At 38.9% G+C, this 26,582-nt stretch overlaps 1 protein-coding gene and 1 long non-coding RNA gene across 4 annotated transcripts in view; one reads left to right on the top strand and one right to left on the bottom strand.

The window, feature by feature from the left end:
• Positions 1–24,757, top strand: part of synpo (synaptopodin) — a 38,876-nt gene extending 14,119 nt beyond the window's left edge. For 2 of the 3 annotated variants that reach the window (XM_077732999.1, XM_077733002.1), the window contains 3 exons: positions 12,712–13,820; positions 17,797–19,811; positions 21,412–24,757. In XM_077732999.1, the coding sequence (XP_077589125.1) occupies positions 13,661–13,820; positions 17,797–19,811; positions 21,412–22,680 (3,444 nt within the window). In that variant the 5' untranslated portion in view covers positions 12,712–13,660 and the 3' untranslated portion in view covers positions 22,681–24,757. Of the gene's footprint in view, positions 1–10,348; positions 10,484–12,711; positions 13,821–17,796; positions 19,812–21,411 lie in introns of those variants that run through there. The other variant, XM_077733000.1, reaches the window with a different exon arrangement.
• LOC144207503 (uncharacterized) lies at positions 11,397–26,551 on the bottom strand. The gene is made up of 5 exons (XR_013328691.1): positions 26,484–26,551; positions 26,133–26,283; positions 12,275–12,371; positions 11,683–11,747; positions 11,397–11,605 (listed from the first exon to the last, which is right to left on the bottom strand). It is a non-coding gene; the product is annotated as an uncharacterized LOC144207503 (long non-coding RNA).
• Between the last annotated feature and the right edge of the window lie 31 nt (positions 26,552–26,582).

Below are 26,582 nucleotides of genomic sequence, written 5' to 3'. Positions count from 1 at the left end.
TTTAAAAGGTGACAGCAAATGATCCTCATGTACAAGATAGTTGCACAAAGTACTTCATTACAGATAGAAATCACTATTTGAAAAAGAGTCAAGCAGACTTATGAGAATGTAATAATTCTAACAATATACATTGCAAAAACTACAGCATTAGATTTCATATAAACCTAGAAAATGTACTATTCTCTATCTAATTAATACCGTTGCAATAGTTGTATCTGGAAATATAGTTGGTGTCCCTAACCACTTTTGTTTTTTTCTCCTAAATATTGTTTTTCATGCCATATCTGTTAAAAAGACAGAAAATCCCATACAAAATACCTTGCAAAATTGATGGGTATAAGATTATGGATTTGTTTTATATATATAAATCATTTAACAGCATTGCTAAAATGCTTCTATCCATTCCAGGCATTCACTTCTTGGAAAAAAATTTTTCCTCCACTATCACACATCAGAAAATTGAAATATATACTATGTTTTTTCAATTTGTTACACACAATTGGGATGCTTTCATTTCCACTCCGCGGAGGTGCAAACTCCAAGTGTTGCATTATTATAGGCTCAAGATAATAATGAATAAGGACATCAAGAATAAGTATGCATTGTGAACGCCCATTGAAGCCGGTTACTTCTTTCTTTGGAAACAGTCACTCCTGTTTGGAATGCTTTAGTTTAACTGAAAGAGAAAGTACGGAAAGACAGCTGCAGGCTACAGTTAAGCACAGTTCAGCATTGACATCAACTGTAGTTTGCTCTCGTCTTTTCTAGTCATCCCAGTGCGCTAGTAAAAGATTGCGAGAAAGCTCGTAGGCGTCCTCAAAGGAGCCTCTGTTGTCTGTTTTGGAAGCAAAGAAAGTTCCCCACTGATGTCCATCGAGGTGGGTGGCTGCATGGTAATGGCAGTGGATTATAGGGTTTTACTGAGAGCACGTAGGTTTTCCATAACAAATTATATCAGGTAGACAAGCATGTTTTCTTAATTGGCTCTTTTGCACAGCAGAAAGTCCTTTTGTACACACACACACACACACACACACACACACACACACACACACACGACTCCATATGCTAAGCAGATGCGATTCAAGCCAACAGACAAAGATGGATAAACAACTCCGATGGCCTCCGGTGTAACCTCTTAGTAATAACAAGCAAGTTCACTTTGAATTGGTCAGGACATTTCCCATGCATTGTGTGTGAATATTCATTCCACATTGTCTCGTTACCAAGCGCCCGTCTGCTTTCAGACGTGAGGAAAATGATGGCTATTTGTGGGCGAGGATGACCGTGTCCATGCTAAAGCGTATCCTTCACACTCCCTGCTGAGGCCGTATGTTCGCTGTCAGTGACTGACTACACCTGAGGCTCATTGAACAACCACACACGTTGGGCTTATGTTATGGGCGTATAGTTACAACCTCCACTTTGGAGGGATAATGTCATATAAAACATTGACATTTTTAAGGTGAGTTGGAGGTGAGGATGGATATTGAGTAGTGTAAAACTCACTTGGTGGTGAACATTAAGATTAAAGCGTTGGGTAAAATTGTATACTTTTCCTGGCATGTATTTTTCTGGTCCCCTGAAAGTAATGTAAGCCTTTTATAGGGTAGTCATTTAACTCATCAGCTGTTATTGACAGCACTAGACGCCCAATCCGCTTAGAACAGAAGTGGATAGAAGTGAAAGATTGATGTATGATACAATAAGAAAATGGTCCTAATATCCATTTAGCAAATGCTTAATTTTAAAAATTTTACTTAAACTGAAAAGAGGATAGGTTTAGTATCAATGTCAGTGATCCCAAAAAAACTTACTAACCTTAAAATGACTTTTTATTTAGTGTATGTAAACATCTGGTTTCAGATTATTATTTTAAGGCGACAAAATATTTGAAACCATTTATCACAGTGCCATTTTTATCACAACCTTGTTTTTTCTAGCAACCAATTATTTAACTGTTAATTGCATATATCTCAAGTTTATTTGTATACTGAAGTTATTACTTTGTGAGAGCTGACATCACTAATAGGAGACAAAAAGATACTTAAAGCAGAAGTTTTCTTATTATAACCATAACCAGGTGGAAAAATAATTTTGCCCAGATTTATCACAACCTATCCTACATAACCTTTTTATATCCACTACAAATATGATTTGCCAATGCCTTGTACATTGATTGACCACAAAGTGTAATGAGTAGATATGAACACAAGAAGTTTTCAGTCCATGCAAAGGTCAGTGAACACAACACCAATTATGGGAGGCATACAATGATGTTCTGTGATTATAATTATTTTTTCAACATATTTAAAACACTTAGGGTTCCTCTTAATTACGATAACATTAAGCATTGTTGCATAACGATGAAGCCCAATGTCACAACAGCTCACTTACACATTTTCAGGAACAGGCAGATAAAGTCTTTACTTGATTGTTAATTTCACACTTGATGGGTGACGCTTGATGGGAGCCACTCTGCAGAGTCAACTATTTGCATGCAAGCAATTAAAAAGTCAATTTTCCATTGTATGTCCCCTGTAAAAGTAAATGGAGCCTACTGAGAAGTGATAGCATATATACAAAGCAGTTGGCAGTGGGAGTTGAGTCAAAACTTTGAATTTAGGATTCTTAACGGAAAGATATCTTCATTTTAGAGTCGAAATATAAATAAAAATTAGTCACGTGGGCCAACTGGATTGGGAAATTTATTGGCGTCATTTTTCTAGATAATTAAACATTGTGGTTTTTGCTCGACCAATAAAACGCATCCAACCAAAACGTGCATATTTTGATGGGAAAGCAACCAAAGGAACGCTGATTTTATGGTGTCCCTAAGATTGAAAAGAAGTAAAAAAGAACATCTGTCTGCCATTTATCAACATGTCTGCAACAGTCGACACCTGGCCATTTTGTGTGTCTAGTCTAAAACTTCTATAGCGAGATACTGTCATGCCAAGGATTCTTACTTTCTTTGCATTTTCAATGGAAGCACTCATGGGAATGAGTCAGTTGCTTGAGGTTTGACCTGGAAGGGGATTTGGAATCTTGTATACTGCCACTGTTGTCATAATTTAAAATCTACCAGTGATACAAGCAAAATTCCCATTCGTTTTTATCCATGAAATGACGACATTAGGTTTTGTGCAAGGATATTTGATGACAATTCGTATGCCAGTAAACTGACGTGGTCACTCAAAAAATGTGTGTACACAGCTGGTGGATAGCTTAGAATGGTAATTTTAAAAACGGCCTTTCTTTCCTTATTTCCTAACCAGAGGCCATTGCTAACCATAAAAAAAAACGACTGTGACCCATCTGTTAGTCTCCGGTGACTCTCTTTAATGGCCACAAAGTGTCCTCTCTTGTATCTTGACTCTTCTCTGGCGTAATGTGATGCTCTGGAGGTCAGCACAAGCTCATTACACCTGTCCCGTGATAGCGATAAGAGGAACATGCTGTGAAGACCCTTAATACGAACAGCAGAAGTAACCTTTATCGCCACTTTGGCAAAACATCCGTCTTGACCAAGGACAGTTTGTTTTTTTGGGAATCAACGGGGAAAAAAAACAACTTCAAATTACCCATAGCTGCACGCAAAGTCTTCGTTATGTTAAATTATTTTAACATTGTTTTTTTTAAAGTTGACAAAAATACAGGGCAAAATAATTCATACAGTGGTCTTATTTTAGGTCTTTTAGGCACAAATATTTTAGATGAAACAGAGATTAAGCTGACATTAAAGTAGGAATCTAATGATTATTTGCAAAGTCTCTATTGATTAGTTTATGGCACTTTTTATCATATACATCCCCAAAGTTCGGAATTCTTCTTCTTATTTTATGAGTTTATGATGAACTTTGTATTATGATTTATGCTGTTATCTCCGCTATCAGATAGAAGCAATCAAGCAAAAGTTATATACGATACTACTTGCTTATATAGCTGTCTGTTTGTGTTCTAGATAACTTAAAAAAATAAAAAATAATTAAAAGATAATTACCAGACTTTTAGGCTAAATTTGCAAGAGGAAACAAAAGAAGTGGTGGAAATGTAACAAAAATTGATCTATGAGTCAAAACGACCAATTTATTTATGTTACTTACAGATTATTAGTGAAAAATGCAACTTTAAAAGCTAGGCTTTTAGAAACAACTCTTTACTGTTACAACCTTGAAAATCACTTTACAAGAATGTTGCTTTTCAGCTTGTACTTTTCTAAGCAAATCTTATTACTGTTATTCGTTCCCAGTTGAGACTGGACAGATCTCTCATGGCTTATTTGCTCTGAGAAATATAGAACGACAGGGCGTAACAAAGCTTATAGTGTCCTCTGAGAAAAAAAAATGAGCCTTCAGAACGGAAAATATCCAATGTAGATTCTTAATTCAGAGTAAAGCCTCAAAGGGGCCAGATGGCTGGGGGTATGAACGAATCAATTTAATTGCTTGCAGATGTACTGCAAGTATAAGGGTATGCATACTTTTATGCCTGCATATGTGTTGGGTAGATTTCAAGATGGGGGAGTGGATAGTATTTTGAGTGCAGTTACTGAATCATTGTGTCAAACGAAACTGTAATCAAAGTGTGAACGGTTAAAAACCAGGTCAGGCTAGAGTACAACACTGAAGTAAACATCCGAATAATGTCACTCACTCAGACACACGTACAATTAGGGCCTCTATTTTCCTGGCACGAGGGTGCTTCAGTCATTGACAAGTGGAGCAGACCATGCATTTATTTAACTTGCGGGATGAATGAAGTCCTTACATGGCTTGTTTTAAAGCTCTCTAACATAACTTTTTGATTTCATCTGCTGATAAAGTTTGGTTATATCCCGCAGTTACGGATTTTCTTGACATGAGCCTCACTCGAGTTTGGACAATTTGTCCCCGACTTGTTTCCACCCATCTGCTGGTAGGCTGAGATAGTCAGCAGAAAGACATTTGCATTGGAATGGTCTGAACCAAACAGAAGCAGAAGGGACGTCACAAGCAATCATATGCGTGTTTGTTCATAAGACAAATTATTTTGTTGGATTACAGTCCGATTACAGTTTGGGTCATTTTTATATGTTGTATTACGTGTTGGAACTAATGAAGTATAAACTATTAGTGCTAAATGAACAGTGTTTCATAGTGTCACATGAAATAATAAGTGAATATCCCAGGGGAGGTATTAAAGAAGCTGTGCTCATGTAGTAGGTGTTGCTGCACTGTTCTAACATGGATACAATGAGTTGAAAAGCAACATCCGGCGATTGTTTGATTTGGCTGCCGGTGGAATGTGAACCCTGATGAGTGTGGTTTTCAACTGGATAACATCATGTCTTGAGTATTGCATTTTAATGTGATGAGACGCAAACTAGTTTGCAGTTGAGAAAACACTGTTGACTGTTTCCTCACAACTCAATTCTCAAATTCATTTGGAGAGTGGAATGACTTCTGAAGTTTAACAGTCGTTTGTGCGATGGTGTCCTGCGATATGTTCATGTTTGGCTCAATTTGCTTTTGTTGACTTGTTTTGAGTTGATCTTTTTATTTCATGCTGTCCTGTTTTGGCTTGTCTCGTTGTTTTTTTTTCTTCCTATAAATTTAAGTTTCCATTTTCACCTGTTCTTATTAGTCTTGTCATATCCGATTGTTATCTCAATTTGTAATCCCCCCCAACCCCTTGATGGTTAGGTCCGAAACGATGGTTCAAACCGTGTGACTTTAAAGCTGTATATTTAATAGTTTGCAATTTTACACCATTTACTTTTGGATTTTTTAATTTTCTTCATATTAGAAGAGTATACTTGAAAGAAGTAGATTAAAAAGCACAACTTGGTATAAACCTTATTATTATGATCATTAGTTTTTTTTTAATGACCTTAAAAATCTTTTACAAAGAACAATCCTAGTGGATTGTGGTTTTGGGCCAGTAACACAGTGTTTGAATTAGTATGCTGGTCGAGCCAGACTACACTTATGGGTGGGTCCATGGGTCCAATTCAGTCCTGCCATCTATTTCAAAACCATTCTTAGATACTGCCCAGTCTGTGGAAGCAATTTAGACCACAAAACTGTGCCGTCAGACTACCCAATATATTTTCCGTAGAGTATTAGATTCAGGTGGGTAGTGGGACCAATAATGTACAAGATGGCGCCTGGATGGCATCATTGTTTGTAAACGCCCTCAGTATGATTTAAAAATCTGGCCAACATAAAAACCTAACATAAATGTGAGCAAGTATGTTTTTTAACATTCTTCAAGTAAAAGCAAAAACACTCAACCCTGGCCAGAATGCTTCTGGGACAATTTTCTTGCGGTAAATTTGTAGGGACCGTCCTTCTTTACTACCGCCCAGATAGATTGTAGGAGTCATCGAGGGGACAATAAAAAGGGGGTCATAGTTCTTTGTTAGCATTCTTTGTGCACTGCAAAATGTTTAACTCAATAAATAGAGCACTATAAAGGGTAGAGGTGGTGATTCAATATAACACGGTACTGTTAAGTAAACATGTTGTGATGTTGAACACAGTTCGGTGAACATTATTTCATTCATTATCCAAACTGCTTATCCTCACAAAGGTCGTGTAGGGTGCTGACTCCTATCCCAGCTAACTATGGACACTAAGCAGGGGACACCATGGTGACCAACCAATCCCAGGGAATAACGAGACGGACTACTATTCATGCTTACACTCATACCTAGAGGCAATTTAGAATGTTCAACCAGCCTTCCAAGCATGTTTTTGAGATGTGAGAGAAAACCTACACAGTAAGGCCCACCTGGGATTGAACCCCCAAGGCCAATGCCCTGACCACTCAACCACAATTCCATATTGTGATGCATCACTGGGTGTACCCTTTATGCATATAACCTGTTTTTACAACTTCATCAAAATAATCTAAGGCCGTTAACATCTGAAATTCAGATGTCTTTTCTGTTGATAATAAACACAGGAAATAGTGAAACATGAGTGAGTCTTAACTGAATCAACTCCCTGAGGCCTGGTCATCAGGCCGATTGCAATCTCGTACCATCACTAATCATTGCCGAATATCACCCTACCAAATTGTCAAGCACGCTGAATTTTTGTGTGGTTTCCGTACGTTCAGACCAAAGCTAAGCCTTTGAACACAATATCCTATTACATCCACAGGGACATAACCGGGTTGACAGAGCAGGCCCCGCGTATGATTCCAATCAACGCAAGGCCTGGGCCACGTAGGAAACTATCTAATAACTTCTGTCGGAGCGGTGTGGAAGGATCAGACTTGTGAGGCAATGCGAACCAGATCACTTCAGAAATTCCACGCTGTCCATTTTTGTTTTTTTTGCAAGAACTTCTCTCGAGTGCTATCATTTCCCCTTAGCTCCCAGGTTTTATGCACACACACATGTGCTCTTCACCAGAAAAGTAAAGCGTTCTGCCTCTGTGAAGCAGAAGAAAGAAAAGAGACGGGGAGAGAAAGCAAAAAAGCAGACGCCGCCACTAATGGCTGCTGCCAGACGCATAGAGTCTAACACATATAAACATGTCAGGAAAATCTGGGTCAAAATAGGCAGCGCACACCGGAAAGGTGATGGTTGGGGGGAAAAAATACAAAAAAGTAGCTGTCCATATTCCAATATACTGCTTTCTATCATGAGGCACATTATATTCAGTGCAAAGCCTGAATTTGACTTGGAAAGGACCTTAGTTAAATTATAAATAAATTAGCCTCTCATCAACATCACCTTCTTCAAAATCGTACAAAATAATATATATAATACAGAAGCCAGTAGGAAAACAATACTGTGCACTAAAGCAGAAAATACATTTCATTTTTCTAATACCTGTTAGCTTAATCCTAATATACAATGATAGACACCATAGCTTGAAAAATAGCAGTTATTCAAACAAAATCATTGGATTATTTTTTTAAAGAATCCCAATCCTATGATTGGAAAAAAAAAAATGCATATTTTTTAGTCAGATTGCCCAGCACTAATATACATGTATTTTTGTAAAACACAATTTATACATATTTTATATTATTCTAGATTCAGCAGCAGTGCAATTGCATACTCATTAAAAGTTCATTAAAATGTGTGTATTTTAATTTATTTGGAACTGGTCACTAAGCAATTCTAAGGCATTGTGTGTATTTAATACTCAAAGTCTCTATTATGGAGCCTTTAATTAATCTGGCATACATGGTTTTTGAATGTGGAAAGAAATATGATTACATAGACAAACTACACCAAATTCAAAACCAAAATGTGTCGGTGCCTCTAGGTCAAAATGACAATAAGGTAAAGGGAAAATGAGGTGTGATGACTGTAATGTTAGCAAGGCTAGGAGAAAAAAGAAATAGGCTTAGATGAAAACAGCGAGGATGAGTGAACACAGGAGGAAGGAGCTTTTTACAGGAGCATAAGGAGAAGCAGCAGCAGATAATTTACTTGAAAGGCCTTGGGGTGATGGATTGTGTGAGCAGGTGAGCAATAGTGGAAGGGGGGAAAATGTCCACATATAAAAAAAAATCACATAACACCTTTTCAAACAGAAATGATGAGACTATAAATTTTTGTTAAAAAATGCACATATAATATCCTGATCATATCTCAAGGCTTCCGTTTTTCACCGGGCACCACCATGGTCCAGTGCTTCACACTATTTTAACTATAAAACTCATATTGGAAAGGAAGAAAAACAACAGTATGAGCTGGATCTGCCAATTCCTTAACCGACTCTAGAGTAAAGTTAAATGTTTTTTTTTTTCCACGTTTCCACTTGTACTTTTCAGGAAGTGATCCAATATTCTGTCAATTCTACATCTGAACTTTGAGCGACCTCTCATTTAATGGTTGGTTGAACCAAAGCAAGATGAAATGCACTTTAAAATTTGCTAATCCGGCAGCTGGGAGGTGATTAAGATGTTTTTGTTAAAGCCTTAAATAAACATTTTCAACCCCCAGATTCAGCAGCCATTTGTCTGTCTGCTTCTATCATTAACTTAAATCCCATTTTTTATTTTCTTGATTTCCTTAAGTGACTTTGCATTAAATAGCATGGGGAATCACAACCTAAAATAATACACTTTAAAGTCAATTCATCTGATAGCTCACTTGGAAAGTGATGCATATGTTTTTATCCTTAGCAATTGAAACAAAGGTTGAAAACAGGGTTAGCTGTGAGTGTGAGAACTGACCTGGGATCGAATCCTCGACCCCAGAACTGCAAGGCCGAAGCGCTAACCACTCGTCGTTGACTCCAAACATCTTTTGGTTATTGTTCAGATTTTTTAGAATACAAACAAACAAGCTGCGTGTGAGTATGTTGGCTGCCAAGATGTCTGGATAGGATTACTCCAGTCGCTGCCCTGTTTTTAGGTTAATGTTGACATATTAATCTAATCCGACTCTAAATTTCATGCACCATTTACCTTCTACATTTCCATCGTATGGCCTATATACTGTGTTCTCTAGCCATATGTGCTTTTTTGGAAATAGTTCTACTTATTAATGAATTTTCTGTTTTTTCCGTATTTATTTCATGTTTAATTATGTATTAACAACTTGTGTTTTCATTTTTTAATGCAATATTCTCTGTTCTTAATTGTAAAACATAGATTTACCAAGATTGGCTGTACTGGTTGCCAAAATGTCTTTGGAAAGACGTGATTGCGACGTTGTGCAAGAAACTAGTGATTCCATTGGATTCTGCGTGAACTCATTGACAAAAAAAATCTTGCAGAAACAACACAATAAGTCAAGCGCCCACAAAACATTGTCCCATGAGCCTCAAATGGTCTCCAACCCGCAAGTATGGAGACAGCCACTGTACAAAAATATGAGTCCAATCAATGAAGTCATTGGATTGATATTCACATTAGCTATTTTTTTGTGGTTGTAATATCCCATCTGGATTTCTATTACTGTCCATGTACTGAAATAATAATGGATTAACCAAAAAGCCTCCTCCCTTGCACTTTGTTTACACTCATCCTGCAATTTTACAAGTAGTAGTTCTGTTTGGGCCAACGTCTACACTACTTGGCGGGAAAGTAGGTGAAGAATTACAAAAGGGAAGGGGGGGCTTGCAACTTTTCTCTTATTTGCCCGTGTTAAATATGAAAATATAATATAGCATAATGTCTTCAGTATGCAAGCTTGAAGGAAACCATATGAAAAAAGAGCCCAGACAAAGAACCCTCTGTGTTCCAGCTGACCCGCCACCCCACCCCATCCATCGTCTGTTTCATGAGGGGGAAGAAGGCGTGGAGGGGGGTATGGGTGTGTGTGTGTGTGTGTGTGTGTTGGTGTGTGCCGAGCCCTATAGGAACTAAAAAGGGGGCAGTCCACTCTACTACTGCTGCCTCACACAGACCAACCTAGCAGAGCACAGGTGAGCTGTGGTGAGTAGGAGAACACACGCCTCACAGCAAGGAATACTGCTGCTGTGAAGCCGCGGATTTGTCACTTTCAGCCTGTTCAATTTATCTTCACGGGGTAAGATGCTATCTTTGTTTAGAGAGAGCGGACAGGCGACTAATTGAAACAAAGGAGGGCAACTTTGGAGAGATGGCAAACATCTGGGATAGTTGTTTCTCTACTCATTGGGCTCCTGTAGGGGTCTTTGTCTCAGTACTGGGCCCCTGTGTTGTAGGGGAATTTTATTTGGGAGACATGGGGAAAATAAACTAACTCAAATGTGCTGTGTACACATTGATAAAACTGGTACATCACTGTCTTTTTTTGTTTTGCCTAACTACAAGTTGATCTACATTTACGCCCTAAATAATGGTACAGTACTATGTAATATTCACAAGATAAATTGTCGTTATTGTAATAAAAAAGATTGGCTAGGTGTAATGTATTTTACTGTTTATAATTTCACAAATGTTGTCTGACACATACTGTTAATACACAGTACTGTTAATACTTATTTTGTCAAAATGGTTTGGTTCTTTATGTCTAAGAGTTTTGGCACTGGAACACACACAGACTCACACACACACACCTCCCACAAGTGTTTATCTTTGCCTCTCGAACTTTCCCACCTGTGAATAGCAGAGTGGAATGTGTACTCTCCTTGCCTGCTCCCCATTCTATAACTTTAGAAAATTTGTATGTGATTAACTGCCATGAGTTTGATAGCATTAATAGGCAAGAAACCAGAAATGTCAGTATATAAGTGAAACCAAAATATAATTCGACTTGGATTCTCTGTTTCATCATAAACATTTCGAGAGATAAATATTTACGTGAAATACTTTTAGGTTCAAGTTATGCTAACTTGTTATCGTTTCTTTTGTGTTCCTGCATGCTGTGTGCAGAGGAAAGATAGAGGACACACATGGCAGCACCTGAGGGTGTCAATTGTGTGCAGATGCTTCTTTATGGGCTTGTTAAGTGATACACCTTCAAGGCGTAGAGTAGTTCAGACGACACATATCAGATATCTAAATTCATGCACATCCCGCACAACATCCACCGCAGTGATAAAAGCATGTACTGGGTGAATCACCATTTTGCAGTTCCATTCCCAGGCCACTGATGCATCCCGTATGTGTAGACATTAGAAGACTGATTGCCGTTTATATGGCTGCCTACGAGGGGATGCATCATTCACTGACAATGAAAAGGGACCCTCAGATTACACACTAAAGTGGTCTCCCGGGGGCTTAGACTGTAAATGATATGCTTACCTCAAATCATGGAGGTCAATCTAGCTGGTGGTGGGCGAGCGGCACAGGTGGGCACAGTGGAGCACCTTTTGAAGTTCCAGGTAATTGGTGGTGAGATAGAGGCAAAGGAAGGAAAATGACATCAGATGTCACATATGAAAAAGTCCAATCGGTGGGGTGTGCTTTTCTCAAGAAAGCTTTGAAGCAATGCCATACCTGGGCTATTAGGGATCTTAGATGGACATGAAAATGTTGGGTAATGATGGCATTCAAAGGAAAAAAAGCAAACAAGAATGACTATGTTAGACTTCAGATGATATTCAGATCTGTGAGTCTCAAAGAGCTGTTGTTAGACAGGCCTAAACAGTACCAGCCTTCTGCTGCTCTCGCTCGCCTCATCACGCCACTCTGTGAAATTTTGGAGGTTTTTTTTTTGTTGCTGGGCACCATTTTGTTTTGATTGTATTCAAGGTTATGACTCTGCTAACATATTCCTGAGAGACTCTCTTCAAGTAATACAGCGATATCTTCAAGGTTTGTGGTGAATGGCTGCAAAAGTACAAAGCAATCCTGGAAAAGCACTTAGTCATAACAATTCTTTACCCATACATACATGATTTTTGGTGGTGGTCACTTCCTTTTGCCTTGGGTTCAATTCAGGTCATTTCCTGCTGATTGCAGTCACTTTTTGTTGATTTCTGGGTCACTGCCTGTTGATTTTGGAACATTTTCACAAGAAAAAAACTGTCATTATGGCTCCCAAAAACACCCTCACATTGACACTTTTGTATTTTCCTAAATTTTTTTACAAATATCACTGTAACCAATAAAAAAATGACTTCTTATAATTTTACAAGAAAATCTCATTTTCTTTTCAACACTTTTTCATCTTAACAAATCCATAAAAACCTTTAGAAACACTCAGATTCAGAAACGTACAGTGGCTTTAAAATCATTCTTTGTCAAGGTTTAAAGAACATTTTTTATCTTTTTAATGTTATGCCATGACATTTTCTATATCTATAAAAATATATTTCTCTTGTTTTGCAGGTTACCCTGAACTGGTTTCCTGGAAGGATTAGATAAAAGTGCCGCCGACTCCTTTCAACAAGACTTTGTGTTAAGCCCAAAACAGGCTCCACCAAACTAAAACATTTGGAAACTGGCAGTAGAATACAAACAAACAAAGTGAGGAAGGTTCCAAAGAATTGCCGACCACAATGTAACTCAATTCCAGAGGATGGCTTCCATTATTGGTTTTCAGTAATAGTCAAAAACGACCAGTGATTACAGTGTACTACACTGTATTTGGTCGTAACATACAAAGATGAACAAAGGACCCGTTTATATTAAAAAATGTTGAATGTAAAGCTTTTTTTTGGAATGACCTTGGCATAGAGGAATGCTATTCCTCACAAAGTAGGCAAACAACAGAGAGCTGCTATATTCCACAGCTCCTTTTTTATGTCACACTGGAGTTATGATCGGCAAGATAAAGAGCAGATATTTTCGCTGAAAGAAAAATAATCTGGGGGCTGGAGATTTGGATGGAGACAGGAATGTGTTGATGACCGAAAATAGCGGCAGAGGAAGAAGAGTAACGTCTGAGAAGACAAAAAAGGAGTATAAGAAAAAAGGCTGGGCTCTAACCCAAATTTTTATGACAAAATATTGCTTTTTTTCATTTGGCAGGAGGCCTTTGGAACTCATCTTAGGGAACTTTGCCTAAGAACAAGAGGGAGGTCCATTTGGATAGGGATGTACTTGATGAAGACAAAAGCCAGAGAAAACGAGGTTTTTTTTGACACTTTTTGGATTCAAAAAAATACTTGGAAGGATCGGTGTCGAAAGTGAAGACATGGTAGTTAGCCAAATGAAGAATTGAGCTACTTGCTACTTGACAGTTTTTCCTCCCAAAAGGGAGCCTTGATCCAACTGGGACAATACAAAGTGAGGACCTTGCTTGGCTGCAGAAGAGGGATTTTAAGTTGGCGTTACAATGCAGATGGACAACGGACAGGCGTCTTTGCGTAGAGGCGTGAGCTGGAGTCCAGGAGGATTGCTGAAACCTATCCAGGCAGCACAGGCCACCACTGTGGAGGAGTGCACAACACATGAAACCACTAGACTCAAGATGGAACAGATGACGGGCAAAACAAGTGAGTGTTTATCTGGCACATTGGTTTCCTAAATTGAGTAGCTCTTGCACGGGCAATGCAATGAAAACAGTGAGTACAAGAAGTGGTGCTAGAGCATGGGTGGCAAACTCAAGTTTGGTGTCTCGTTGTAGTTTTGTTCTCCCTTTGGAGGCCTGCCAACTAATGATGCCATACTGAATCCACTAATCAACAATTTAATCATTTAGCAAATGAGTCGAATAATTTGAACTATTCTGATGGCTGATGAATCAGTTAGAGAATGTATTTAATTTATTCATTATCCCTATCCTTATTCTTGTCTTTACCTAAAACTACCAAATTCTCTATTTTTAATTGCAAATATTGTCTTATTTTTATTATTAGTAGTAGATTTTTTTAAATGAAATTAAATAAAATGATAAAACAAAATAAATAAAATGATAAAACTAGGGAATCAGCAAATATAGTAATCTATTTCCTTTTTCATTCCATTTTTAATTGCATTTTTAAAATTATTTTCTTTACACAAATGGTAAACATTGTATTTTTTCTAGTCCTTCCTCTTTAATGAAAAGCTTTAGATATGTTGTTGATGATTTATTTTGACAGGCCAAACAGAAAGGTGTGGTTGGGTGTAACTGTAAGTTTGACATCTGTATGCTGGAGTATGTGCCTTTAAATAGAAGTCATTACAGTGAGAGAGGGGGAAAGAGAGCTGGGGTGGTGAAAAAAAGAGGGATAGATGGCAAACGTCAGAAAGAAAGAAAAACGTTCCGCCTTCTGTGTAACTGGAGATGGAAAAAATGGTTCAAAACATCTGTTTCCATGCAATCCAAATCCAGGCAGAGCCTGTCCGCAATGGAAATATAATCAATAAAATCTACAAGAGAGTAACTGTCAGCCATGACTGTTTAAACCACTTTAGCCCCATTTGAAAAATATGTAGCATTGTCAAAATAATCATAAAGGAAAACATTGGATCATAATTTGTCAAATATACTTAAAAGATACATGATTAGCTACATTTGTGGCTAATCATTTAATCTCATTGAATCATGTTATTATTCACTCTCACTTCATCATCATACATTTGATCATTTGTGATCATTTCCTTGTGGCATTGGATGGAAAAGTATTGCATGTATTTCCAATCCAGATGAAAATAGGAAATACTTCATTGTTTTCTTACTCTCTAAAACCCCTACACCATCTGTAAAATTGAAGAATTTCTCTTCTCCATTTGGAACAGTGACACAAACTATGTTATATTCTTTTACAAGTCAGCATTGCTTTTTGTTCCTTGTCTCCCATTATTAGGGAAAGTCGTTAAATCATGATATATGGATGCGTCAAACCTCCCAGAATTGACAACAAGGTTTGGTTGCAGTTAAAAATAATACCAAATATTTTCAAGGAATCTTGAAAATGGCATGCAAAAGTTTATTGCAGTGGCCCAAGTTGACATGTTTAAATAAAATATATGATTAGCAGCCATTACATTTCTCCATCCTGTATTTTGTCCAGCAAGTATAGAAGCCCCTCACAAATCACAGAATGCAACTCAGCGTAAAAACAGCTTTAAGTTGGCTATACTTCTGCACAGAACTTTGACACAGAAACATTATAATGTTAGTTTTAACCTAGGGCTATTCCCTTATCCCCCGTGGGATCCACCTGGAGTTTAGGTCACATTCAGTCGGCTAAATCCCAGGACCTCTGTTAATCCTTGTTTTTCCATCCCGCTTCATACGACAGCCACTGGGACCAGTGCTGTCATCCTGCTCAGCTCACAGCCAGTGCCTGATGAAAGATAACATCCGACAGAGTAATCTGACCTTTGATACACAAAATGGAGGGTTAGCCTCTGACTTAAAAATCCCCCCCGCTGTGTGGGAGTTTTCTATTCCATTGCGGGAATGCTAAAAGGGACGGAACTGATAGCCGAGGGATGAGGTCGTAAAATTGGATGGAGTGAGAGAAAGTGGGTGTAGACAATGTGATATCATGGCTCAGGGCTCCAAGTTTTGTCTTTGCCTAAGGACAGGAAATTCCTATCCTTGCCCTTGCAGGTTGGAGTTTATGCCCAGAGGGTTCAAAGAGTCCAGCCACTCACGGAGAGTGCATAATAAACACATGCAGACAAGGAGGGTAGCAGGGGTCAGCCACTGGGGCTCTGTGGTCTCGGTGCACTAATCCATATGCACATAAACTGGAGTATATCCCTTTCCAATGACTCTAACAAGGGTCAGACATTTTTCGGCTGTCACTCGGCATTAGGTAATCAGCTCAGTACTTGACACGTAAAGGACGTGTGCTACTAAACTGTCAAAACTAAAGTCAGAGTTCATAGGTTTTCTGTAGGAGCCATAAGCCAGGCTGAGTTTTGTCCTTTTTTTATTTGGAAGAGATATGAAATCATATATGAAGTAGCGCAAAAGAGCTGCAGGCAGGCAGACAGGCGGTGCAAACTCCAGCTGCAGACACCCTCCCTCTCTGTGTGCTGCTGGACTTGCTAAGAAAAGGAAATTGAAGCTCGTGCCACAGAACAGAGAGGGAAAGTTGCGTGTGAGGCCAGAAGAAAAGTTCTGGGGAAAAACTTTGACGTACTTATTTGGTGCAGCTCAGAAATTGACCGGAGAAGGAAGGAGGTAAGAAGAAAAACTGCAGAAATTTACAGAAAACTCATTCAAAGATCTTGATTGAGATGTGTTTAGGTTTACGTGTTGTCATAGTGGATAGTTTGTGAAATTTTCAGAGATTGCAATAGTTGTATAGTGTAAAAGTTTTATTCTAAAATCTGTATGTTAACCATGAACAAACAAAAATGATATTTTGGTTGCAAGAGAAGTTAGCATTCTATTTTGAGAAGCTGTTAATTATGTGAATGTCATGACCCTGAATTTCCACCTGTATGTTACCAAATAACTAAACAGGCTCTTGAGAGAGGCAAAGTTTACGTTTCACTGTTCTGATTATTCTGCAGGCCTAGATAATTAAGGTTAATGGATAATTAAAGCCATTTTAAGGGTGCAGACTAAAAGATAAGCTAATAGAGAGCTAAAGATAAGATAATAGAAGTAACTGGTTTTAAGTTAAAAACGTCAACCAAAATTTTACCTCCCCCATAAAAACATATTTCCTCTCTAACTCTTATGAATCAATTTCAGATGCTAAAATTACGTTCACATCGGGCCATTTACTATGACAGCTATTTTTGACAGGTTACAACAATAAGTAATTACTTTGAATGACATGTAATTATTTTAAATAATGTAGCTGTCTGGATAAATCAATGTCTTGAACAAAGAATGAGTCGTGGTTATTCCAGTTGTCATGGAAACCTCCTGAAAAGATATAACATTTTCTTCCCAGAAATCCATTGAGATGAATAATGTATGACATGTGACCAGGATCAGTACTTAGTAAATCAATTTGCGATATTTTTGCCATTATACCGTCTGGGTGTTTTTAAAAAAAATGCAACTTGCATAATTTCCTGAAGCTTGTACAATTTTCCTGATTATATTTCAAAATGTGAATCTTTTCATTTATAGCACTTGACAGACAACAATTACCAGATGGCAAAACTGATGGAGGTTTTGACTTTTAGGTTTTCCAATAAGAAATCAAGCATCTTGGAAGTTTAAGCCGGGGGTTTTCTCCACAGTGGAAGAATGCTCAGGGAGGGACTTGACTAGATTGCAGAGGAAATAACTTTTGCTGCTTGGAATGGAACACTCAAGCTCGGAAAACAAACCGTCATTTTAAGTAGAGACTTTCTTAATACTACGATTTATAGGAATGTACTGGCCTTTTAAATGTTTTCCCTTAAAGTTAAAACAGAGGTTCAAAATCCATTGATCATACATTTTGCCTCCTTTATTTTTCAAAGCAATTCATTCAATGTCAGGGAGTGCCTTTGTTTACATTCTGACCTTTATATTTTTATTTCATTTCATTTACCAGCATGCCCCTTCACATTTTCTTTCCCTTGCAGATCTGACCAGGAGCGTCAGTTTATCTGAGAAGGAGCTAAAGGAGGCTCGTCTGAAAAGCCACATCATTGCTGCTCAGCTCACAGTGCCATCTAACTCCAACTCCAGAGGGGTGCAACTTTTCAACCGCCGCAAGCAAAGAGTCAGCGCCTTTACACTGGAAAGCAGTGGAGGGGTGTCAAAGGAGGACATAACAGGGAATGTGAAACTCAATCTGTCCTGTAGCAAACCAACATGGGCAGAGAGAAGTCGTGAGGAAAAGGACAGTGACTTGAACTACAAGAATTGCACTAGCAGCCCTCTACTCGTGTCTACTGAGACTATACAAGCCAAAGGTGATAAGATGGAGGAACAAGGTGACCATTGTGGCAAAGAAGATGTCCCTGAACACAATATTATGCAAGAAAGACATTTCCTCCCTGTAAAGGAAATAGATGAGCAGGAGGAGACAGAAAGTGATTCAGTCCACGAACTTGAAGGTAAAGTCATGGCTCCTCCACCTGAAAGAGACAACAATAATCCAATTCAAATGAGTCTTATGGAGAGTGAGGCATCAATGAATGAGGGATACACAGGTCACACACCCCCGCTTGAAAATCTTGCCAATGGCTGCCACAGACCTTCAATGATCGCTGTGTCTACATCGAAGCAGACAACCATTACAAACCGAACTGCCCGGCCTTTTTTCTCACCCCTGACAGTACAGTCTCAAGAATCTACCAGTCCCAAAATGGACAATATCCTGACTCATTCTGCATTCAGTGCTCCCCACCCAGTGGCAGTTTCGACTCCGCCTCCTCCAACATATCCCACACCTGCTCTACCAGCTTTTACAAACAAGCCACCAAAGACAGATGACTTCAGTCCACCTCTGATATCTCCTGTTTCCCTTCCATCAGTGCCTACTGTCCCGAAATTTCAAAACACTGCTCCACTCCAACCCAATTATGGACCACCACCAGCTCCAAAACCATCTACCTTTGTTACTCAGTCTGTTGTGGAAAGAAGGTCGACACCACCCATAAAGACAGAATTACTTGAGGATAGCGCTGCTAAACGACCGGGTAAAAAGTCGATGTTCACTTTCAAAGAGAAGAAAGTTGTAGCTCCAAATCCTGAGCTGCTTTCTTTAGTGCAAGGGGTGGATGAAAGGAAGAAAATGAGGCAGAGATCGGTGCCTGAACCCACATCTGAAGAGGAGTTACTAGCTCTGGGTGCGGAGGCATCCAACTTCCTTTCCAATGAGGAAGACAGAGCTGAAGAAGCCAAAGCCCCAGAATGGACATCATGTCTTAAGAGCTCGAGAACCTCTACGAGGATAGAACATAGACCAGAACAGGCCCTCAACGATGCATCGGGAAAGGGTGCAGAGCTTTTCGCCAAGCGCAGATCCAGAATGGAGAAATTTGTTGTAGAGAATCAGAATACAGGTCATCATATTCGAGCTCCTTCTCCAACAATGTCTTTGCCACCATCTTGGGTTTACCCATCAAACATGCCAGGCAGGGTCAAAGCTATGGCTAAAAACTCTGACATGTGTGCTCAACTTGTGCAAAACATGCAAGCCCAACAAACTGCCAAGCCGAAACCAAGACAAACGGCACCAGAGACTCCAGTTCAAGAGACACCAACTCTTGAGAATGGTTGCTCCAAGATAGAAATGGAGCTGTCAAGACACCGACCTTACCAGCTTAACTCATCTCTCTTTATCCTGAAACCAGTCAAAGATCCATTGAGTACCCTACCCAAAGGAGCACCACATGCCAAGAACCAGATGTCTCCTCCATCTTTTTTTCGACAGAACTCTTTACCTAAAAACACTGCCTTGCTCTTTCAAACCCAGCGGCAAATTCCTCAGATTCCGAACAGCTCCATCACAAAGGTAGAGTATCCACCAACTCCAGCATGTGGTGAACCATCAACAGCTTTTTCTCCAGCCCGTGTGTCATCTCCCCGGCCTGGGGTTCAGGCACCGAGGCCAAGATTTTCTGCCAAGCAAGCAGGGATTGAAGCACAGGTGTGGAGACCTTTTATCTTTTAAGAGGTTTTATGTAGTAACACAGTGATTGCCAAACTTCGTTTCTCAAAAATGTAAACCCTCTTGTTATCCTTGCACCTTTCTGTTTCATATTCCTCTGTCTTTTCTTTCTCTAAGACCTTCTTGAATTGAAATGACTGAAGTACTCGCATAATTTAGAATTCATCTGTCAATATTAAACTAGTTCTTTACGAGGGAAGACAAAACTGTTAATTTAAATTTAAGTTGCCGATTTCTGTAGGTTATACTGGAGGTTTTAACCTGACACATGAGAAAAATGTGTGTTAACGTCAGATGAATTTTCATGCCAGATGCTGCAAAGTACTTAAATGCAAAATGCCTCAGTCTTGAGTGTGTAAATAAAATGAATAACAACTTGGCTTCCCCTTCCACAGTCGTGTTTTAGTTATTTGGGGAAGAGAGTGATGCTGTTACAAAGTACTTTGACAGATGTGGCATCTGTTTTATGAGCCATACTTTGCAATTGAATGCTTCTCACTGACGTGAAAATGCAACCATAGAATTCTTTTTATGTCTTTACACGTATCTTAAGGGTAATTTGCCCTGCTCACCAGCATTTTTCCACTCGGAAATCTACTGCCTAATTGGATTCTTTGATGTTTGCCATCTGCAGACTTTCTAAATTTTCTTCCAAGATCTTCCAATGTATTATTCTCAAAAATCAATTCCAGAATTGTTTGTTTATAGGGGAAAAAAGTCATTGCTAATTCTGTCTAGAGTCGCATGTCTGTTTCACTTCAGATACCTTCATTCACGTTTTATTCTAATTGTGTTTTTGTGTTTTAGCTGAATCACTTCCTCTCTGATTAAAGCTTTCTGCATCCACTCATCTGTGACCTCTTTCTCCTTTTTCTAATTTCATATTATCACTTGTGCATTACTTTCACTTCTGATGTAAAACTTCCTTTCCTTTCCTGCCACCACTGATAATTCTTGATCTCACAAAATAGCAAATAACAAACAGCACCTCTGATAACCCTTAATTTCATAACATGAATCATTACATTATATTTTGCTTATAATTTGACTATCTCTTACAGATGGTAAATATGAATCACTTATAGTATTTACTGTTTATAAGGGGCTCAGAAATTCAAAGAAAAACCTGAAGTTTTAATGACAATGACTCTTCATATTATGATAGCTATGAGATAGTATTTATCAACATGTTTTTTGTGGGGCGGGGCTAGGGGTCCTTACATGTTGTTCAGTCAAGTAACCTCAAATCCCTGCAAAGGCTATTCATATTCAGAGTACTAACCTGACAACAGCACATAAAACTAGGTCGACATGGGCTATTTGCCAGGGTAGTGCACAAACACATGCAGGGGATTAAAATTCATCGTTATAGTCTGACCTTAATGCCACTGCGATTCTAATGAATATTCTACAGGCTGATTAGAATTCTTGAATTTGAAAATACATTTTGATTTAAAGGTATCGCTTTCTCAGGTGAGTATAATCAATGAGAGTTAGGATGTACTACTGCAATGTTAAACAGATGTTGTCTTGTGTGAACTATTACACACTAAAAAATATATTTGTCATGGTCCAACAGAAGCCTAAGGAGTCCTTCGCTGTTGAGCGCCCAAGTGAGGCTCGGCCTGGCCTTTTAAGGAAGTACAGCAGTCCGGACTGTCTTGCCAGTTCAACATGGACTTCCGGTCGCCATACAAATTACCCCTCAGCGACCTCCTCCAGCCGATCAGTCACATCACCCGTTTCTTTTTCAAGGGTTAGCAGATCGCAATCACCGATGGCTAACCAAAATATACAACTTTCCACAGTTCCATCAGATTCTCTACAGAGGCCATCCCCAATGTCTTCACCCATATCTCCATGCTCCCCAAATTGGAGCTCAAGATGCCAATCACCAATGACAGCCCAAATTGCCCAATCATCGCCTAATTCCTCAGGTCATGACTTCAGATTCCAAACATCCAATTCCTCTCGTACACTACCACGGAGCTCAAGATGCCAATCCCCAAAGATCAACCTGGCGTCTTCCAATTCTTCACAAATTTCATCCAAAACATTGACAAACACCTCCCCACTCTCTCCATCTTGGGGATCAAGAAGCCATTCTCCTATGGCGGGCACGAGTAACGAGAATTTTACCGTCTTCTCACGTTCGTCTTCCAGACCATCACAAACACCTACAACTGCACCTCATCGTTCTCCACCTTGGAGTCCAAGATGTCAATCTCCAATGGTAACTCAGACTATTCACCCTTCCACTATGTTCTCTTCCAAACCTCCCAAAACACCAACAGCCACTTCTCCTGTCTCGCCACCTTGGAGCTCACACACCCAGTCTCCTGCACTTTGTCATTCTAGTTCATCTTTCCCCTCTTCTCACCGTCGGTCTATATCCTCTGCCTCTTCTCCCGTCCCTCTGTCAAAGGACAGTCGCTGCATGTCCCCAATCAATAATAATTTGGACTCGAAGGCCAACCATCGGATGCTGGCAAAGAACATAATCAATGCAGCCAAACGTAAAAACAGTCCTTCTCCAGGTGCACTGAGCGCTCACAGTTTACCTATCTCACCGGTGGCATATTCCCACCATGGCTATGACTATAAACCATTCCAGTCACCAACTGTCACCAGTCCTCCCCAAACCCCAACACAGAGGATTTGCTCTCCCGTGAGGATTTGCTCTCCCGTGAGGATTTACAACGCACGTTCCCTGACTGACTCCGATGCATCCGTAGAATCTGAAGACTCAGGCTTGCGTTCATCTGGAATGCACTCATACAACAGCTATGCCCGTGGTTGGGGCGGCAGCCTGAGAGTGAAGAAAAGCACCATCTCTACTGACCTGTGAGGATGCAACATTTGGTCATTCCCCTTGGAAACGGAGATCTTGAACTATCAAAAGTGTTGGTTGGCATTTCGTACCTTGTGTGATTTATGGTCTGACAAGAACAAGCTGCTTCCATTAAAACAATTGTGGTAGCTTGTACGCTTCTATCACTCTAAAAGGGCAAACTAACCAAAGATTATCAACTTTTCTTTGAATGTTATCATTTACGATCTTTGGCTTTCAGAGCTGAATAGCTATAACTAATAACTTTTGAATAAAGGTGCACCGATCGATCACCATTTTAATCACTTTTCGAGGAACGGCAATCAGTCGATCACTATAAACATAGCTGATTGTGTTTTCCACATTAGTCTGCTTGCATTTGATCACAGGCATTTGTGGTCATTAACGTGCACCGATAAGAACCCTTGTTGGGTATTTTCATATTGTCGTTAAACCAACATATTTCTTTTGATTTTAATGTCTGCTGCTTGTTGCTACGGTAATGTGGGAAGGACTGAAGTTTGTATTGGCATTCCTTAGAGACACTTTTGGTAGGTAATTGCTTTGTGGCCCCTAGATGGCATGGTTATTCTGTCCTTGGTCTAGTACTGAATTCAGTCGGGTAACTTTTTATTGAAAGATTATATTCGGCTCATAAGTATTAATATGCAAAAAAAGGAAATAAATTGGATTGGAATGCTTAAAGTGCATGGCATTGTTTATGGAGAGAAAAATTGGCAGATCGGGGTTTGCAAAAATTGTTGATCGGTGCACCCCTATTTTTGAACGTTATAATCATTGTTTAATGGTCTGAAGGCACACTTGTAATATTTAGATTTTTTTTGATGATCACAGATTATTAATGCTTATAATTCTATGCAACACACTCACAAATGGCTAGAGTTTATCTGTGTCACAAATGACTATTTTAATTCATAGCAAATTACAATCAATAGTGCAATACTTAATGTAACATAGTGTATATAAGTTTCTTTGTATATTTCATTTGCTGAAGTGAATGTAAACTTTTCATCCTGAGAGAGAAGAGAGAAGTGTGGCCTCGGCACATATTTAATCAAATGTTTTAAATGATTCAGTTTAAAGTAACAATGAGCAGTTGACCAAATTTCCTGGATAAAGGACATAATTACAATTTTATTAATACATTTATTGGGATGAAAGATTTCTGTGAACGTTATGGACCTGTCTTTCTCTGCCATTGTCATATATTGAGCAGAGTAACGCTTGCTGGACTATTTACCATATCAGAGAAATGCATGAATGTCACTCAACTTTCTATAAATGATGTAACATTTGGCACCAGAATAAAGCAGCTGGTTGCACCAAAGAGGTGTACTTAACATAAAGTTACACATTTAAATAGTTAAAGATCAGTTAATACATTTTGCTTTTTTCATATATATATATATATATATTCATGTTCAGACCCGTTTGTTTGACTCTTCATACATTAATTTGTGAAAAAGACTATGAAACTGTATTTTAAATGCAGAGTAAATTCCAAATTGGCATTCTGAAAGTTGTTTTTCTATGCCAACTCGACTTGCATTTTTTGGGTCATTCATTTCATTCAAAATACAAAACCAGCCAATTCAAGTCTTAAAATGGTGTTTTGTTCAAACAAGTTGAATTCCAAATGGACATATTTTTCTGGCCTTCAAATGATCACTTTTGCTTTCAACCCTCAGGGTTTTGTTTCCCTAAAAGCTATCTTTGCACCATTCATGTCAGCAAACTGCTCAGATTCAACTCTGTTAAAAAGCATGGGTCCTTGCTTTGTGTTGACCTTCAGCAGAATGAAACCTATCACCGTTAATAGATTGCTTTCAGCAGGACTTTGGATGGGCAAACATCTGCTGAAACCTTCCATTTTTACTTATATAAACATTTTTAAGCACCCTGTGATTGTGAACTTGCAATTTTATACAGCCAAAATTCCATACCTGCATGTCTAGAAATCAATAAATAATAAAGTGGAGACACTTTTAAGCATTTTTTCTCCCCTCAAGACTATATGGTTAATCAATTTGGGAAAAATCCTAATGTCAATTATAATTTGAAGATTGGATTACCGACAAAAAGGGAGGTTCAAGAAATGGTGGCAGGTAAATTGATGCTTGCGGGTTTATCACTTCTACATTTATTTGAGTTTTGTGTCTTACTGCAGATTTCAGGTTGTTAATTAAATGTGACCCTGCCCATTACAAGGTATGCATGACTTTAATAGCCCTTTAATTATTTTCTAATGAATCAGGTTGAAATAATTGGATACAGATGGAAATGTGCAATTCACCACTAGCAGTTAGTCAAGTGGGAATATAACGTACAAATGGGTACCCTACAAATTGACCTCACACAAACTGGCATCCATTTTGATTTTAAAGTTGTTTATCTACAATGTGAAAGGTGCTGTACTAAAATGTCAGCCTCCAAGGGCCAAATTAATATTCATCTCAGGTTCCGAGACTGCCATCTGTAGGACTTTGAACAGAATTTCAAATGAAAGGGAATGTTCTCAATCATCAACCCACCTCAAAACAAATGCGTCCTTGCTCAATATAATTAGACACAACATGGATAATTATACAAATAACAGTGTATTTTTTTTTTATAATTGGGTGTTATTACATATGTAATATAGTTGTTTTTGTAGTTGTAGTCTGAATTGGTGTTTAGCTGGACTGCATAACAGGCTTATTAACATTACTGTATCTGTTCAACTATATATTTTTGACAGATAATGCTTATACTGGGAATATTATTATTGACTTCTCTCAATCACACAGGAAAAATGTTCAAGTAGCTTGGTGCATTATTCACCCATCCATCATTTTTTGATTGCACTTCATTTTTTTCGTCAAGGTAAAGATGGGGCCATTTCAGTGTGTTCTTTTGTCATTCATTTTCTGAACCACTTTATCCTCATTAAGGTTGCTGGGGGTGCTGAAGCCTATCCCGGCTGACTTTGGGCGACCCTGAAACGGTGGACAGCTGATCACAGGGTACAATCATGCACACTCACACCCATACCTGCGGGGAATTTAGACTGTCCAATCAGCATAGCATACATGTTTTTGGAATGTGGAAGAAAATCTGGAGTACCCAGAGGAAACCCATGCAGACCCCGGGCAGAACATGCAAACTCCACACAGGTGGACCGACCTGGATTTGAACCCAGGACCCCAGAGTTGCGAGGGTGACACACCAACCACTCAAGCCACCAGGTTCAACTTGAAGTTGAAAAGGTAAAACCCAAGTCTAGGGTGTCATTTTGACTAACTAGGAATACCAAAGCATTAATTTGATTTAAAGTACACAGTATTATATATACATACAGTGGGGCCGCCTGGCTGCCATCCCTTTGTCCCCTAGTGTAAAATAACTATCCTCACAAGAAATTACATAAATAAACAACAAAGAAAAACTTTGCCCAAATGCAATCTATATACCTGTACGTTGTGTTTGTATTTCACAGTATGTGTGGGCTTTCTCCAGGTTGTTCGTCTCCTTGTGCCTTGCGATTGGCTGGCCACAGATTCAGGGTGTCCCCCGCCTCCGGCCCTTAGTCAGCTGGGATAGGCTCCATCACCCTCTGCGGCCCTAGTGAGGAGAAAGTGGTTCAGAAAATGAGATGAGATAAGATGAGGGAAATCCCTTGAATCTGATAAATGCTACTGAAAATGGATAGTAGTATGACACTCATATTAACAATACAGCGAGTGCATTAACTTGTTATACCATACAGAACACATTAAAGTTGGGGTGTTTTCTTTTAATTACATTTCTGCCATGATAATTACCATTTATGTGGGTGGCACGGGGGGCACTAAGCGTGAAACCATACTGCACAGTTCTGGATCTGTTGTGTTTACGTTTCTCTCTCCTTTTTTTTAGACCTT

The sequence above is a fragment of the Stigmatopora nigra genome, chromosome 14 (genome assembly GCF_051989575.1).
Source record: "Stigmatopora nigra isolate UIUO_SnigA chromosome 14, RoL_Snig_1.1, whole genome shotgun sequence".
NCBI classification, from domain to species: domain Eukaryota; kingdom Metazoa; phylum Chordata; class Actinopteri; order Syngnathiformes; family Syngnathidae; genus Stigmatopora; species Stigmatopora nigra.
The sequence above is the reverse complement of the archived record's forward strand: the minus strand, read 5'-3'. Positions and strand labels throughout refer to the sequence as shown.